General features: G+C 52.8%; 1 protein-coding gene across 1 annotated transcript in view; it reads left to right on the top strand.

Annotated features, from left to right (window-relative positions):
• The window catches only part of DENND2B (DENN domain containing 2B), a 135326-nt gene that overhangs the window by 94434 nt on the left and 27894 nt on the right, over positions 1 to 12998 (top strand). Inside the window, 4 exon segments of the mRNA XM_039911378.1 lie at positions 3019 to 3115; positions 3664 to 3708; positions 10062 to 10246; positions 12796 to 12905. Of these exon segments, the coding sequence (XP_039767312.1) occupies positions 3019 to 3115; positions 3664 to 3708; positions 10062 to 10246; positions 12796 to 12905 (437 nt within the window).

The following is a 12998-nucleotide window of genomic DNA, read 5'->3' as shown; positions in this document are numbered from 1 at the left end:
CTGATCTCTGCCCTGAAGGAGCTTTCAGTCTAATGGGACATATTAAAATAAATGACTAATAGGAGAAATGGCAGAGTGTAAGGAGATGTGCATAAGTACGTTAGGCTGGGTTGGGGAGGGAATTACAAAAGTACTTGAGAGTGCATAAGTGACACAGTAGGGTGGGGAAATGAGGGGGTTAGTCAAGGAAGGTCTCTAGGAGGAGGTGTGATCATTTTGCTAATTTTAGCATTGCTATTTGCCCGCTCCCTGGACTGTGAGCCCGCAATCCCTGGCTACAGGGGGTTATGGAGTGAGGAAAGAGACAGTACAGACCTTGCCCACAAGCTATCGACACTCCAGAAGGGGAAGTTAGACCATCTTTGGACTGTAAACTCCCTTCTAGACTGTAAGCTCATTATGGGCAGGGAACGTGTCTGCTAACTCTGATGTATTGGCCTCTCCCAAGGGCTTAGTACAGTGCTCTGCACCCAGAAAGTGCTCAATAAAAACCATGGATTGATTAGTTGATTGATAAACAGATACACAAGGTAGTATTGTCCAAGTGCCCAGGTTTGCATCAGGCGGTCAATAGCGTTACCATGTGGTTCAGTACTAAAGACATGGAAGAGTCCAAAAGAATTTGTAGACATTCCTGCCCTTAATAATAATAATAATAATGTTGGTATTTGTTAAGTGTTTACTATGTGCCGAGCACTGTTCTAAGCGCAGGGGTAGACACAGGGGAATCAGGTTGTCCCACGTGGGGCTCACAGTCTTAATCCCCATTTTACCGATGAGGTAAGTGAGGCACAGAGAAGTGAAGTGACTTGCCCACAGTCACACGGCTGACAAGTGGCAGAGCCGGGATTCGAACTCATGACCTCTGACTCCAAAGCCCTTGCCCTTTCCACTGAGCCACGCTGCTTCTCTTAAGGACCTTACAGTCCGGTGGGGGTGATGACACTAAAAGAAATTATAGATTTGAGGAAGTAATAGAGTATAAAGATACGTAAGTGTGGTAGGGGGTGGTGAGTGCTTCGTTCTCACCCACACACACATATGAGCAGGAGGTTCTGGGGTGCCTGTCGTCTCCCCCTTGATTCCGTCAAGGCACACATATAACACAAAGCAGTCTCCAGCCTTCCCGAGGGTCTCCAGGAAGGCTCCGAACCCCCAGGCCGAGGCAGGACGTAGCCGGTTAAAAATACCCGGCGAACAATGCTCGGGTGTATTGGAAATGGAGCTCCTTCCTGTTCATCCCCAAATAGGGCCAGAACAGGAGACCAGATGATTCCCTGTTCCTGCCATTGTGCTTGGAAGGCAATCCAGGCAATTTCAGGGGGTCCGAGGGGTCATACGGGGCATCTTATCTCTCACCCAGTTGGGGGAACTGCTCTCCCTGCTCTTCTCTCCTGCTCTGTCCCTGCTTCAGGGCCTAGATGTCGCTTCGCCTCTCACTCTCCGGCCCTACTCCATTCACTTCCCTATTCCCTCTCCCTTCTGCTTCTCCTACACAGCTGGATCTGAACCCTTTAAGTACTTTTTTTATGGTATTTGTTAAGCGCTTGCCGAGCACCGTACTGAGCACTGGAGTAGATACAAGACGATCGGATTGGGCGTAGTCTTTGTCCCACGTAAGGCTTCCAGGCTTAATCTCCATTATACAGATGAGGTAACTGAAGCACGGAGAAGTGAAGTGACTTGTCCGAGGTCATAGAGAAGCAGCATGGCTAGTGGAAAGAGCAAGGGCTTGGGAGTCAGATGTCGTGGTTCTAATCCCGCTCCACCACTTGTCAACTCTGTGACTTTGGGCAAGTCACTTGACTTCTCTGTGCCTCAGTTACCTCATCTGTAAAATGGAGATTAAGACAGTGAACCCACGTGGGACAACCTGATTACCTTGTATCCACCCCAGCACTTAGAACAGTGTTTGGCCAATAGTAAACGCTTAACCAATGCCATTATTATTATTATTATTATACAGCAAACAGGTGGCAGAGCCGGGATTAGAACCCAGGTCCTCTGACTCCCAGACCTGTGCTCTTTTCACTAAGCAGCACTGTTTCTCATAAGTGCTTGATATTCACCCCACGCTCAGCCTCCCAGCGATTCTTTTCATATTCATTCAATCAGATTTACTGAGCCCTTAATGAACAGAGCACTTACTAAGCACTTGGGAGAGTACAGCATAACAACAGAAGCATCCCTTGCCCACATCAAATTTAAGGTTTAGAGGACGAGCGGGCCATATTATATTTTAATACCTATCTTGCTTTAGACTTCAAGCCCTTGGTGGCAGGGAACGTGTCTCCCAACTCCGCTGTACTCTCTCAAGCGCTCAGTAAGCTCTGAATAAATATGATTGATCGATTGATTATGCAGTCCTTCTTGGCAAGAGGGTGGTAAAGGACCAAAGGACCGGAGGTTTGAAAAGAGAGAGATCTGTAAATGCAGGGCCCCGAAAGTCGGCGAGACCCAGGGAGTTCTTTACTCAGGATGGCTCCCTTCTCCCAGCCCCGAGCGATCCTCAGCAGCCCTTTGGGATCAGGGCAGTGAGGTCGGCCATCAGACCCTCTGGAGCCAGCCTGTGTTTGATGCGGCATTGAGTGTCGCTGGGGGAGGGGCCGTTTCCTGTCATGGGTTCATTCATTCAATCGTATTTCCTGAGTGCTTACTGTGTGCAGAGCACTGCACTAAGCGCTTGGAACGTACAGTTCAACAACAAATGGAGACAATCCCCGCCCACAACGGGCTCACAGTCTAACCAGCCCCTTCCTGTGGTCTTTGGGGTGGGAGAACCGGCTGTCTGTGAACCCTAAGGCCTGGCTTTGGCGAGGAGCTGGAATGCAGATGAGCCCCAAGAAATGAGAGTAGGCCAGGCTGGATCACGAGAGAGGAGCCGAGACCCGGGTAGAGCCAGGTTCCCCGAACGTGACCTTGGCCGAGAGGGTCGATGTCAGCGTTGGAGGGGCGGGGGCCTCTCTCTGGTGGTGCCGGAGTCGCCCAACGCTCCCCCGCCTCGCTCCTCTCTTCCAGCTGGTGCAGAGGATCAACGCCATCTACAGTGCCAAAAGGGGGAAGAAGAGGTTAAAGAAGCTGTCCATGTCCAGCATCGAGACGACCTCCCTGAGAGGTAGGCCGGGGAGCCCCACGTGCGAAAGTTAGCTGCCGGGCAGAGCCTGAGACCTCACTGAGCGGCGGCCAGTTTGAGATCGGGAGGAGGGGCCCCACCGACCCTCGCCCTCCCGGCTGGACCTCCTCCAGACCCAGGAGAGGGACCCCCGGATCGTGCCCCGAAAACACGGCTCCGCCTCGTGTGGGGGGTGAACGGGCAGGGGTGAGGTCACCACCTTGGGTCATAGCGATGGATTTGTACTTCCCGCCTGCCGGCGGGGAGGGGCCTACAAGAATTCAGACCGGCCCATTACCTGGCACGGCGGAAGGGCCAGTCGAGCCCCAGGGCAGGCAGAGGGCGGGAGAGGAGCCCATTCTCACGTTCCCCGTCGGGGCTCTTGTCCGGTCTGGCAGAGACGGGGTTTTACCAACTCGATCCAGGGCAGGGAAGGAGACAGACTCGGCTTCGCCAGGTCCTACCGCCTCTGACCTGCGAATCCCTCGGTGACCCTTGGCACTGGATTCGGAGTCCGGGCATTGACCCGACTCTCTCTGTTTCTCTTGCAGATGAGAATAGCGAGAGTGAGAGTGACTCAGATGACCGGTTTAAAGGTGAGGGAAGGCCCCCCCCGTGGCAGCTGCGGCTTCCTATCCAGTGACCCTCGCCCCCCACCCCGATACCCTATCGTCCCCAGGTTCTCTTGGAAATTCTCTCCCAGCGGGGACCCCTCTGACTCAGGTGGGGAGAGGGGTGAGTGGAATTTCTGGGAAATTGGCCTCGTTTTATCTCCCAGGGTTACGCCAGCCGTTGCCCACATGGCTCCTTATCGGGAATCCCTGGCATCCAGGAACATCCATCCCAACGGGGCAGGGGAAGACCAGTCTAGGGCGCAGGACCCCAAAGCCTCGCCAGCGCTTCCAGCCAACAGTGGGGGTCGGGAGAGGGAGCGGTTCAGGGGAATGGGCAAGCAGGCTCTGGCTTTGACCCCTGGAACGATTCCACTCCCCAACCACGGGAGTCCTGAGGAGATACCCAGTTCCGGGCTGAAACCCGGTGTGAACTCGCTGCCACCCTGCCAGCTCCTCGGTCTTTAATGCGGGGCTATTTCCCGACTGCCTACCCTGGGCAGAGCACTGGGAGACGACTACAGAGGGACAGTAGATGGTCAAGGAGAGGGGGGGAATCTCGCTGGGCTCTCCCTTCCTCAGTCAATCACTCAATCAGTGATATTTATTGAGTGCTTACTATGTGCAGAGCGCTGTACTGAGTGCTTGGGAGAGGACGGTACAACAGTTTGGCAGGCTCATTTCCTGCCAAATATAAGTTTAAAGTCTAAAGGGGACAGACATTAATAGAAATAAATAATATATAGTGAATAATTTTAAGTTCCTCATCAGGCCCAGAGGAACTCAGGGGAACCCAGGTATTGGGAAGGGAGCTTGGGTAGCTCCACAACATTGCACCCATCCCCTTTTGCTCTCTGTCCTCCCGCTGGGTTGACCTATTTAACCAGACCCTACTGTGTGCTAAGCACTAGGGTAGATAGAAGGCTGTGCGGGCTCCTGGTTTTTCTGGACATCCGTTCTGAAAAGCTAAGACTCTGTCAAGTGCCCCGCTGTTATTATTATGGTACCGGTTAAGCGCTTACTATGTGCCAAACACCCTACTAATCGCTGGGTTAGATACGAGTTAATCAGGTCGGACCTAATCTCTGTCCCACGTGGAGCTCACAGTCTAAGTAGGAGGGAGAACGGATATTTAATCCCCATTTTGACATTAGTAGTAATGGTAGGTACTGAGCGCTGTGCACTGTACTAAGCACTGGGGAGACACCCTCTCCCCCACCCTGTCCTCCCTTGTTACTGAACTCGGCAATGGGAGTCGTAGAGAGTGAGAATCAGAGCTCGTGGTGAGCCGGGAACATGGCTACCAACTCTGGTGTTTTGAGCTCTTCCAAGCGCTCAGTGCAGTGAGAAGCAGCGTGGCTCAGTGGAAAGAGCCCGGGCTTGGGAGTCAGAGGTCATGGGTTCGAATCCCGGCTCTGCCACTTGTCAGCTGTGTGACTGGGGGCAAGTCACTTCACTTCTCTGTGCCTCAGTTACCTCATCTGTAAAATGGGGATTAAGACTGTTGAGCCTCACGTGGGACAACCTGATTACCCTGTATCTCCCCCAGAACTCAGAACAGTGCTCTGCACAAAGTAAGCGCTTAACAAACAAATACCAACATTACAGGGCTCTGCACACAGTCAGTGCTCAAAAAATATGAGTGATTGATTGAGGAGTTGGCATTTCCTGCCTGGGATGCCGCCTCCATGGCAAAACCCCAGAGAGAAAGCCGTCGCCGAGGCCCTTCCTGCGGGCTGAGCCACACCGAGGGAGGAGGGAGGCTGAGGAGATGGGAAGGGCTGGCTTCACACGTGCCCAACATGCCCAGTTGTCCCTCAGAACCCCAAAGTCCACCATGCCCCTCCTTTTCATTCATTCATTCATATTTATTGAGCACTTAGTGTGTGCAGAGCACTGTACTAAGCGCTTGGGAGAGTACAATACAATAAGCAGTCACAGTCCCCGCCCACAGTGAGCTTACATTCTAGAGACTGGCCTTTTCAGGGCAAAAGGAGGGCCAGTGAGAAGTAGTATGTCTCTGTTGCCGAATTGTACATCCCAAGCGCTTAGTACAGTGCTCTGCATATAGTAAGCGCTCAATAGATACTATTGAATGAATGAATAGTACGGCCTAATGGAGAGAACACAGACCCGGGAATCAGAAGGACCTGGGTTCTAATTCCAGCTCCGCCACTTGAATGGCTTGTGGCCTCGGGCAAGTTACTACCCTTCTCTGTGCCACCTCATGTGGAAAATGGGGATTAAGAATACGAGCCCCATGTGGGACAGGAACTGTGTCTGACTGTCTGCCTGGCACACAGTAAGTGCTTAACGAATACTATTAAAAAAAAGAATAACTGTCCATCCCCTGAGGGCCCCGTTATTAAAGAGAAACAGGGTGCCCGGGCCAGGGGGTGGGGGCGCGTGGGCTGAGGCGGGAGAGCTGTTTGGGCTGCTTCAGCCTGCACAATGGCTGAGAGAGAGCTGAAGGGGTGGGAAAAAAGGAAGAAGCTGAAATTCCAGATGTTGGTCACGTGAGGCCAGTGCACTATGGGCAAAACCAGATGTTTCCCTCTGCCCATATTTAATTTCAGAGCAAAAATGTGAACTTATCCTAACCCTGCCCACATGCCCCCAGATTCCCGCCTACTTGCATGGAAGCCAGCTCTGCCTGGGAAACCGTGCAGAGAGACCGAAGGCAGAGGCAGGACTCGGGAACCCGGCTGGGGCCGAGGGCAAATCTCGGGTCAGAGAAGACGGGGAAGATCAGCCTCACACTGGCGAGGTGGCAGGTATCAGGAGAGCTCCTCTGGGCATCTTCCCGCCACCGGGCAGGATGGCCGATTTCCCCGCCCGGCAGAGAGATGCCTTGGTGACAGTCTGGGGTTATCATCAGCTCCCCAAACCACCGGGCCGCTACCTGTTTGTTGTAGTGTACTCTCCCAAGCGTTTAGTACAGTGCTCTGCACACAGTAAGCCCTCAATAAATATGATTGAATGACTGACTGGCCCCCTTCCAGGAAACTCCTCCGGTCAGGGCAGAATGCTGGCAGTGCCCTTCCGTAGAGAAGCAGAGTAGCCAGTGGATAGAGCCTGGGTCTGGGAGTCACAAGGACCTACATCGCAAAGTGGATAGAGCACAGGCCTGGGAGTCAGAAGGTCACGGGTTCTGATCCTGACTCTGCCACTTGTCTGCTGTGTAACTATGGACAAATCACTTCTCTGTGTCTCAGTCACCTCATCTATAAAATGAGGTTTGAGGCTGTGAGCCCCACATGGGGCAGGGACCGAGTCCAACCTGATTTGCTTGTTCCCGCCCTGGCGCTTAGTACAGTACCCGTCACCCAGTAAGTGCTTAACAAATACCGTTATCACTATTATTATTGCCTGAGTTCTAATCCCGGTTCCGCCAATTGTCTGCTGTGTGACCTTGGGCAAGTCACTTCACTTCTCTGGGCCTGAGTTACCTCATCTGTAAAATGGAAATTTGAGACTGTGAGCCCCACATGGGACAGGAACTTTATCCAACCTGATTTGCTTGTATCCAACCCAGCGCTTAGTACAGTATGTGGCACATAGTAAGCGTTTAACAAAATAGCATAATTAGTAGTAGTAGTAGTAAAATGGGGATTAAGACTTTGAGCCCCACGTGGGACAGGGACTGTGTCCAACCTGATTTGCTTGATTCTACCCCAGCACTTAGTACAGTGTCTGGCACATAGTAAGTGTTTCACAAATACCACAGTTTTATTATTATTATTATTACTATTATTATTGGACAGCAGTGGCTCAGCTCATGAGAAAGGTGGGATTTCACGGTGGCAACCGGGAAAACTGGGGATTCGTTCAGCTGTATTTATTGAGCGCTTACTGTGCGCAGAACACTGCACTAATTGCTTGGAAAGTACAGTTGGGCAACAGATAGAGACAATCCCTACCCAACAACGGGCTCACAGTCTAGAAGGGGAAGACAGACAACAAAACAAAACAAGTAGACAGGCATCAATAACATCAAATGCTTTAACAATATTGGACAGCTGGAGGGGAGGACAGCTGCAATCTATCAGTAGTATTCATTGAGCACCCACTGTGTGCAGAGCACTGTTCTAAGCGCTTTGGAGAGGATAGTACGACAGAGTTGGGAGACACAATCCTTGCTGTCAAGGAGTTTACAATTTAGCTGCAGAGAGAAACAGACAGACAGAGACAGCTTGTTGTGGGCAGGGAACGTGTCTGCCAACTCTTTTGCATTTTATTCTCCCCAGCACTCAGTACAGTGTTCTGCACACCGTAAGCACTCAATAAATATGGCGATTGATTGATGGGTGGTGCATCTCTGAATCCCCAGCTAGGAATCTCGGGGGATTTTCTTAGGAGCCAGCCGGGGCAGCGATGTAACGTCGTCCGTTGCGAAGTAGCGTGGCCTAGTGGCAAGTGCACAAATCTTGGTGTCAGAGAATCCGGGTTCTAATCCTGCCACTTGCCTCCTGAGTGACCTTGGGTGAGTCACTTAACTTCTCTCTACCTCAGTTTTTTCATCTGCCAAAATCCTACTCCCTCCTACTTAGGTTGGGAGCCCTATGTGGGACAGGGATCGGGTCTGACCCGGTTATCTTGTATCTACCCCAGGACTTAGTGCAGTTCTCGGCACATAGTAAGCACTTAACAGATATCACAGTTATTGTAATCGGAGCCAACGCTGGTTTGAACTTGAAGGTGAGCAACCAGATTATCCTTCCCCCTCCCCTCGTCCCTTCCAGGGGTCAGTCTGAGGGAAGTAGAGGCTGGGTCTGCTCCGAAGTGACCCCGAACAGCCCCGAGGGGCGGGTCCTGGGGGCGCCCTGAGATTCAAAACCGGACGGGACTCGGAGTCCTCTGTTCAGGGGGACTGTGAACCCAAGACCAGGCTGAAACTAAGACCCAATCAGTCATTCAGTCATATCTATTAAGTGATTACTGTGTGCAGAACACTGTACTAAGCACTTGGGAAAAAACAGTAATAATAATAATAATAATGGTACTTGTTAAGCGCTTACTCTGTGCCAGGCACTGTTCTAAGTGCTGGGGTAATCAGATAGATACAAGGTCATCAGTTTATCCCACGTGGGGCTCACAGTCTTAGTCCCCATTTTACAGATGAGGTAACTGAGGCACAGAGAAGTCAAGTGACTTGCCCAAAGTCACACAGCTGACAAGTGGCAGAGTCATTCACTCATTCATTCATTCAGTTGTATTTATTGAGCACTTGCTGTGTGCAGAGTACTGTACTCAGCTCTTGGAATGTGCAATTCGGCAACAGACGGACAATCCCTGCCCAACAGAGGCAGGATTCGAACCCACGATCTCTGACTCCCACGCCCGGGCTCTTTCCACCGAGCCACGTTGCTTAGAGAAGCAGCGTGGCTCGGTGGAAAGAGCCCGGGCTTGGGAGTCAAGAGGTCATGGGTTTGAATCCCGGCTCTGCCACTTGTCAGCTGTGTGACTGTGGGCAAGTCACTTCACTTCTCTGTGCCTGTTACCTCATCTGTAAAATGGGGATTAACGTGAGCCCCACATGGGACAACCTGATGACCCTGTATCTACCCCAGCGCTCAGAACAGTGCTCTGCACATAGTAAGCGCTTAACAAATACCAGCATCATTATTATTATTATTATTATTCTCAGTACAATAAGCAGCGACAATCCCTGCCCACAAGGAGCTCACAGTCTAGAGGAGGGAGACGGACAAAAATGCAGATAAACAGACATCAACACAAATAAATAAAATCACAGATATATACGTAAGTGTTATGGGGCTGGGGGCGGGCGGCAGAGAGCAAAGAGCGCGAGTCGGGAAAAGTGGGACTTCGTCTGGGAAGGTGTCCTGGAGGAGATGTGCTTTCAATAAGGCTGAGAAGAAGAGGAGAATGATCGGAGCATTGGAGGAGGGAGGGCGTTCCAGGCCAGAGGCAGGACGCGGGTCAGGGGTCGACGGCGAGAAAGGAGAGATGGAGGCCCAGAGAGAAGGTTAGCGTTAGCACCGGAGGAGCCAAGTGTGCGGGCTGGGCTGTAGGAGAGAGGCCAGGTGAGGTTGGAGGGGGCAAGATGTCGGAGAGCCTTAAAGCCAACGGTGAGGAGTTTTTTGTTGGATCCGGAGGTGAAAGACCCAGTGATGGAGTTCCTGTCGTGATATCCTGAAGCTGGCGTGGGCCTGGGCAAGGCCTGTGGTGAGGAGAGCCGGCTGCCCCGCTTCCTCCCGTCCCCCCGCCGAGCCGGCCGGGCCGGGCGGGCCGCTCGGGCTTGGGGGCCGCTCGGGCTGGGGTCCGGCGGCCCCCCGGACGGCCCCCGGCTGAAGGCCCGCTCCTTTCCTCGGCAGCTCACACGCAGCGTCTGGTCCACATCCAGTCCATGCTGAAGAGAGCCCCCAGCTACCGGACCCTAGAGCTGGAGCTGATCGAGTGGCAGGAGCGGGAACTGTTCGAGTACTTCGTGGTGGTGTCTCTCAAGAAGAAGCCTTCCAAAAACACCTACCTCCCCGAGGTCTCCTACCAGTTCCCCAAGGTAAAGGGCCCGCAGCGGGCTCGCTCGGTCCGGCGGGGAGACGTGCGGATACCAAGCGGCTTCGTGGCTAGAGCACGGCCTTGGGAGTCAGAAGGATCTGGATTCTATTCCCGGCTCCGCCGCTTGTCTGCGGTGTGACCTTGGGCCAGTCACTTCTCTGGGGCTCAGTTACCTCATCTGTAAAATGGGGGCGAAGACTGTGAGCCTCACGTGAGACAGGGACTGTGTCCAACCTGATTAACTTGTGTTTATCCCAAGGTTTAGAACAGTGCTTGGGACATAGTAAGCACTTAACAAGTACCATAATTTTATTCATTCAGTTGGATTGATTGAGTGCTTACTGTGCTTAATTTTTTGCATGCGAAGCACTGTACTAAGCACTAAATATTATTATTGTTTTATTATTATTATTATAAACCTGGCCCTGGGCCAGCGTTGCCTAGGATTTTGTAAAAGCACAGCTCTGGTAGTTAGGGTCAATTAGACAGTCAGTCGGTCGGATCTATTGTGTGCAGAACACTTTACTAAGCGCTTGGGAGAGTACAATAACAATAATAATAATGATGATGGCATTTGTTAAGCGCTTACTATGTGCAAAGCACTGTTCTAAGCGCTGGGGAGGATACGAGGCCATCAGGTTGTCCCATGTGGGGCTCACAGTCTTCATCCCATTCTACAGTTGAGGGAACTGAGGCCCAGAGAAGTGAAGTGACTTGCCCAGAGTCACACAGCTGACAAGCGGCGGAGCCGGGATTTGAACCCATGACCTCCGAGCCCCCAGCCCGTGCTCTTTCCACTGAGCCGCGTTGCTATAACAGATACATTCCCCGCCTACAATGAGCTTACAGTCTAGAGGGGTACTGTGTTCTCACCCTGACTCTGCCACTTCTCTGCTGGGTGACCTTGGTCAAGTCACTTCACTCCTCTGTGCCTCCCATCTCGTCGGCAAACTGGGGATTCAGTCTGTGTTCTCCCTCCTACTTAGACTGTGAGCCCATGCGGGACCTGACGACCTCATGTCTACCCCAGCCCTGAGTACGGTGCTTGGCACATAGCGCTGAATAAGCGCCAAAATTATCATCAGTATTGTCTCCGGCCAGGCGGAGAACTTCCGGTTCGCGGCTAGTTGCCGGAGGGAGGGAGGGCCTCGGCCCGGGAAGTTGGGTCCTTGCAGAGGACCGTGGTCCTGGGGGGTTTAGCCCCGGGTGGTGTCGGTCTGGGTCTCCTTCTGGGTCAGCTCATATTTCCTCCGTCCATCACCGGGACTGTTATGGCACAGACCCTCCTGGAGGATCCCGCCAGGGTCCACACTCAAGGCCCAAACCCAAGGTGGAGACAGTCCGGGTGCTACGTTGCTCAAGTGGGGCTCCCCCAACGATAATAATGATATTGTTGGTATTTGTTAAGCACTTACCGTGTGCCAAGCGCTGTTCTAAGCACTGGGGTAGATACGGGGTCATCAGGTTGCCCCATGTAATAATAATAATAATGTTGGTATTTGTTAAGCACTTACTGTCTGCCAAGCGCTGTTCTAAGCACTGGGGTAGATACGGGGTCATCAGGTTACCCCATGTAATAATAATAATAATAATGTTGGTATTTGTTAAGCGCTTACTATGTGCAGAGCACTGTTCTAAGCGCCGGGGTAGATACGGTGTAATCAGGTTGTCCCACGTGAGGCTCACAGTAAATCCCCATTTTACAGATGAGGTCACTGAGGCACTGAGAAGTTAAGTGACTTGCCTGCAGTCACACAGCTGCCAAGTGGCAGAGCCGGGATTCGAACCCATGGCCTCTGACTCCCAAGCCCGGGCTCTTTCCAGGGAGCCCCGCTGCTTCCCGAAGGGCTCACGGCCTCTATCCCCATTTTACAGATGAGGTAACTGAGGCACGGAGAAGTTAAGTGACTTGCCCAAGGTCACACAGCTGAGAAGCGGCGGAGCAGGGATTAGAACCCATGACCTCTGACTCCCAAGTCCCGGCTCTTTCCACCGAGCCACGCTGCTTCTCAAGATGACTCAAGCTACGGACGGGGGCCGGAGCTGGGGTGGTCGGATCCGGTTTCAGTTGGATATGAAGCGAGCGGCGGGCAGATGATGGGCAAATGAAATCCAGCCAAGGACGGTTATTTTGGAGCGGAGTGTAATTGGCTGGGCCTGGGAGTCAGGAGGACCTGAGTTCTAATCCCAGCTCCGCCCCTTGTCTGCCGTGGGACCTTGGGCGAGTCACTTACTTCACCCGTCAGATGGGGATTAAGACCGTGAGCCCCACGAGGGACAGAGACCGTGGCCGACCCGATTTGCTCGTATCCACCCCGGCGTTGAACGGAAACCAAAATTATTATTATTACAATTATTATTGTTATTACCGTCATCAGGAAGCTTGTTCGCGGATGGTCCTGGCTTACTGGGGGATGACGGGGAGGGGAGAGGGTTTCCGGGAGACGAAGCATTGGGCCCCTCAGGCCGGCTGGGAGACGGGCCCCGCGTTGGGCCGGGCTACGGGTTCGACCGGGGACGCTGGCAACGCTCCTTCTCTTCCCCCCTCAGCTGGAAAGACCCACGAAGCAGGTGCGAGAAGCCGAGGAGCGGCTCAAAGCTATCCCTCAGTTCTGCTTTCCCGACGCTAAGGACTGGCTCCCCGTGTCCGAATACAGCAGGTGAGCCCGGGCCCCAGCCCTGGGAAGCTTCAGTCGATCAATCGGTCCGTCGTATTTATTGAGCGCCGTGCACTGTGCTAAGCGCGTGGGAGA

The sequence above is a fragment of the Ornithorhynchus anatinus genome, chromosome 3 (assembly GCF_004115215.2).
Source record: "Ornithorhynchus anatinus isolate Pmale09 chromosome 3, mOrnAna1.pri.v4, whole genome shotgun sequence".
Classification (NCBI taxonomy): Eukaryota; Metazoa; Chordata; class Mammalia; order Monotremata; family Ornithorhynchidae; genus Ornithorhynchus; species Ornithorhynchus anatinus.
Note: the sequence above shows the minus strand (reverse complement) of the source record. Positions and strands in the feature narration are given on the sequence as shown.